Source organism: Gavialis gangeticus, unplaced genomic scaffold (genome assembly GCF_001723915.1).
Source record: "Gavialis gangeticus isolate Ggan-Ray unplaced genomic scaffold, GavGan_comp1, whole genome shotgun sequence".
In the NCBI taxonomy this organism is placed as follows: Eukaryota; Metazoa; Chordata; order Crocodylia; family Gavialidae; genus Gavialis; species Gavialis gangeticus.
Window position 1 is genome coordinate 15108893 of NW_017729004.1, and position 4351 is coordinate 15113243.

At 41.0% G+C, this 4351-nt stretch overlaps 1 protein-coding gene across 6 annotated transcripts in view; it reads left to right on the forward strand.

Moving 5' to 3' along the window:
- GALNT11 (polypeptide N-acetylgalactosaminyltransferase 11) overlaps nucleotides 1–4351 on the forward strand; it is a 106057-nt gene that overhangs the window by 51701 nt on the left and 50005 nt on the right. For all 6 annotated transcript variants that reach the window (XM_019508129.1, XM_019508127.1, XM_019508128.1 and 3 more), the window contains exon 5: nucleotides 2571–2696. In XM_019508129.1, the coding sequence (XP_019363674.1) occupies nucleotides 2571–2696 (126 nt within the window). The remainder of the gene's footprint in view (nucleotides 1–2570; nucleotides 2697–4351) is intronic.

Sequence of the window (4351 nt, forward strand, 5' to 3'; positions counted from 1 at the left end):
GTCTGTGGTTTGAAGATCATGTGCTCCAACTCTTTCTTTACCACACTGCAAATCAAAATAAGCCACTAACTTAGAAGCATTTTGGCGTTTGAAAAGCTAAACACCAGTTGAGAAGTAGGTCAGTGTAACAGAAGTGGCAAGCAAGATTGTTCAAGCTTCCTATTCCCTTGCTGTATAAACTCTCACAGCCTTCTGCATCTCTTTCATTAGGTCCTTTTTTTTGGTCATATATGCTTAGCTGTCCCATCATCTGATTTCTGGGTTAAGACCTCATTTGCTGTGTTGGGCCAATTAGGTATGCATAATTTAGAAAGAATTTCCTTTGTTCGTACAAAACTAATTTGCTTTTGTTAGGTCAGATCAAATATTAAAGTAGGGGAGAGAGCGCTAGGATTAAACACACTGTCCCTTGCCAGCAAGCATGCAGAATGCTTAAATGCTTGTTTCATCCTCCTCCTCCTGAGGTTTAGAAGAAGTATGTATTCCCTGCCACAAAGTACTTGGCACAACTTGTTGCTTTCAAGTTGCACAGCCTTTAAATACCGCACGAAACTTGCTTCAAAACCATGTCTTTTAAATACCTTGTTGGTTTAACACGAACATCATGCCATGTTAACTAAGCCTCAGACTCATAGGTTGCTATTTTCAAAGCCAGGTTAATCCCAATTCCTTAATATGGTCATGTTAAACTTCCTAATTTTAAACCTGCCCAAGATAGTTAGAAAATGGAGCAAAATTTCAGCAGTCAAAGGATTATCCCTTTTCTGGATTGATACTGAAAAAATCTAATGTTTACACTGGTTTGCACTGAAAAAGTTTCATGTGTCTGGCTTTGAGATTGAGGTATTGGACCAGGGTTTCAGTCCTGTTCCTGCCAGAGATTTGTAATGTGACACTGGGCAAATTAAGTTTTCTGCACCTCTGTTATCTCCCTGTAAACCAGGGATAGTACTTTCTCCTTCCATTTTGCCTGAGTTTTACTATGTACTCTTTGAGTCCTGTCTCAGTATTTACCTTTACGCTCCTAGTCCAGTGAAACCCTGGTAGTGGATTGGGGCTTGTGGGTAGTACTGTAGTAGAAACTGAGCTGAATTCTGGATAAGAGAAGAGGATAGACTTGTTCAGGTAGCTTTTGGTATTTGTTGACTAGGGGAAAATCAGTTTTGCTAGGCTAGCTGCATAATGGGTGTCTCTGAAATGTTTGCATTACTGCATAGCTTCTGAAGCTGGTGTCAGAAATTCCTTTTTTGCTATCTCTGATGATAAAGTAGTGCCTTTATGGAAATACATAGTTTTGTCCTCCTTATTCATGCTATTAGCCTATTAATTGGATTAGCAACAACTTTGAGGGCATAGCTGGCAAACAGTGGGCTCAGCATCTTACTATTTATTCCAAAATTTGCTCTAATTTTTCTAAATATCCCATGGCCCTTTCTTTGTAACACCCTAAGTGGTTTTTTTTGGTTTTTTTTATGGTTTAATTTATTTGCACCAGTCTTATGTCTCCGCTTAGTGTTTCCTGTTTTTCTAGTAGTAGGTCCTCAGCAATTCCTTCCCTTCTCGGTGACAGCAGCCTGCTGCCTGCTTTACTAGTGGATGAAAGAGAGAGTACCTGAGACAGCACTTGTGACAGTGATTAGTATTATGTGTACTGCTTATTAGGTATTAATGATCTCTGCTCCTCTTTAAAAGCAGTGCCTTTGATCCTCCTGGAGGTCTGGCAAGGTGGCCACCTGTGAGCTGAGTCCTCAACTAATTGGCTACATCTGATGTTAAGCCTCAGTCTTTTTTTCTTGAAAAGTGGAGGAAAAGCTGTACCCAGGCTTTCATTAGTTGGACCTGTTTAGTTGATTAAAAGATGTTTTTCCCCTTTGAAAATATTAGTGTTTACTCTACTGTGATGTATATCCTTTCCCTTAAGGAATACTGTTGATTTTAATCTCACATCTGTAGGACAGTGTGTGTTCCCTTTTACCTACAAGTAAAAGATTGCTACAGTGGAAAGGGCTTGTAGAGAAAAGCAGCTTCCCTCTCCTCCATACTCAACTGTTATTTAACAGCAGTAATATCCCTATTATAGCGCTTTTGGACTCTGTTCATTGACCAGGACCCCATTGTGCTAAACACTGTGTGAAGGCAGAACAAAATTATGAACCCTCCCCCAAGGACCTAACAATCCAAGTAGGAAGCAAGATGACCTGGATGAGACTAGACAGCTTGGTGGCGGGGGGTGGGGGAATGGCTGGGACATGGTCATACTGAGACAGTAATGGCCAGCATTGTAAGTAGTGAGATGGACATGCTGCAGTTCGTCAGTTCCCAAGTTATTTTTTGGAAAGAAATAGTTAATAAGATTGTACAACTAAAAGTGTAGGCAGAGGGGCTCAGGCTATGGGTAGTACCTGGAACAAGATCCGTTTTTTGATGTTAAATAGATTTGGTGTGGAAGTGTATCCTTTAACATATAGAGGAAAGCTTCTTTTCTGTGTGTGTATATGTGCTTTCAAAGTGGAACTGCAGAGAATCTGTTGCAAAACTTGCTTCTAATAATTGTGTATTTTCTTTTTCAGCTGATTTGAAAAAAGACCTAGATGAATATATTCAGAAAAACCTTCTAAAAAACACCAAGCTAGTAAGAAATGAAAAACGTGAGGGGCTGATTCGAGGAAGAATGATTGGAGCGTCTCATGCTACAGGTATATTCTGTCTTTTGCCTCCATGTGTGCAGGTAGCCCCCTTGGTGCAGGCACAACCCATCTATCCAAGGCATCTTTGACCAATTACATATGGTAATCCTCAAAGTTGCTTTTTAATCCTCTACAGGGGCTGCTGTGAGTGGTACAAAGCACCTCCAGTGGATGGAATATACATACAATGGACCCTAGATGTCCAGTAGAGTAAGGACAGGGAATCCTAGGGCACAAACAGACATTTAGTTTCTTCTGGGAGAGTTGCTGCTGTCCCAGAAGAAACTATGAGCATTCAGATGTTCAATATTTTTTTCCCAGAGCAGAAATGGCTGCTTCCTGAGAAATAACCAGGGAAAACCCAGGGTTAAACACTCCAGAAAGTGCTTCTATACAACTTTCCCTTCTGAGAGAAGCCACAGCACAGTCCTTCAGCATCCCAAGATGCTTTCCCCCACTCTTTCCCTCTTCTCACCCTGCCCCCCAAAGCAGTGTCACTTATTGGACTCTTCTGTTCCAGCCAAGCAGGCAGCAGAACACATCCCCTTCACAATCCCACATTGTGCTGCAGGGCTGGCTTTGAAAAGTCTGGGTCAGCCAGTCAGTGCTGCCTTGTGCTCTGGTGCTATCTGTCACCAGGCAGACTGAGGGAGCCTGCAGAGCATGCTGCAGAGCATGCTGCACAGCATCAGCACTTCAAGCTCTTTGCTCTTTTGGGGGGTCAGCATTCAAATGTCTTCTCATGGGTGTTGGTATATTTTTCTATCAGGAGAACAAATCTGGGAGAGTTCTTCCAGATCATTTGAACATGTATATGCAGCCCAATTCAACTCCTATACATGGGCAATTCAGAGCATGGCCGTTTAGCCATTAACTTGTTATTCACTGCTTCGTATAAAAAGACATTTAAGATCTTAACAATTTAGATGAAAATCCCTAAGCTGCCTTAGGACTCTTTTTTTTTCTCCTACAAAATGCATCAGTGTGTGATCCCACTATTTCCTGTTTATTTGGATGTTCAGGCATTCAGAATTTCCTAATCTCAAGTGCATCTACAGGTTTAGCTCTTTTTCTGATAAAGCTGTGCCTGCATATGTGGTGACATTTAGAGAATACCTGTCTATGGTTAATAAGAGACTTTGCTGTTGCATGTTAGCTATCTGTGTATCACAGGCTTCATATATATGTAATTTTTTAGCACTAGTTACTTGTTAATCTGTATCAAGTCCTAACTTGTCTCTCCTCAGTAACTTCTCACCCGAGGTTTTTCTGTTACCATTACTACAATTAGCTGAGATGGAGCATATATGGTATACATCTAGGTAGGAAACAGGGGAGATAATATGCACCTTGTAGTAAATAAGATAATTAATAAATAAGATATGAGCACAAGCTTTCATGAACTTGAAATCATTTAATCAGATGCCTTGTGCCTGACTTCAGACTAACACGGCTAACTACTTCTCTCTGTTTATCAAGGTACCCAATGTACATTATACATTTATCTACTTTGGGTGTAAAATTTTGGTGTTGGAAAAACTGACACCAGCAGCACACTTACACAATGGGGAACTCCCTACTTGAGAGCATGGAGGCGGAAAGAGATCTTGGAGTCATTATTGACTCCAAGATGAACATGGGCCGACAATGCGAGGTCATGGTTG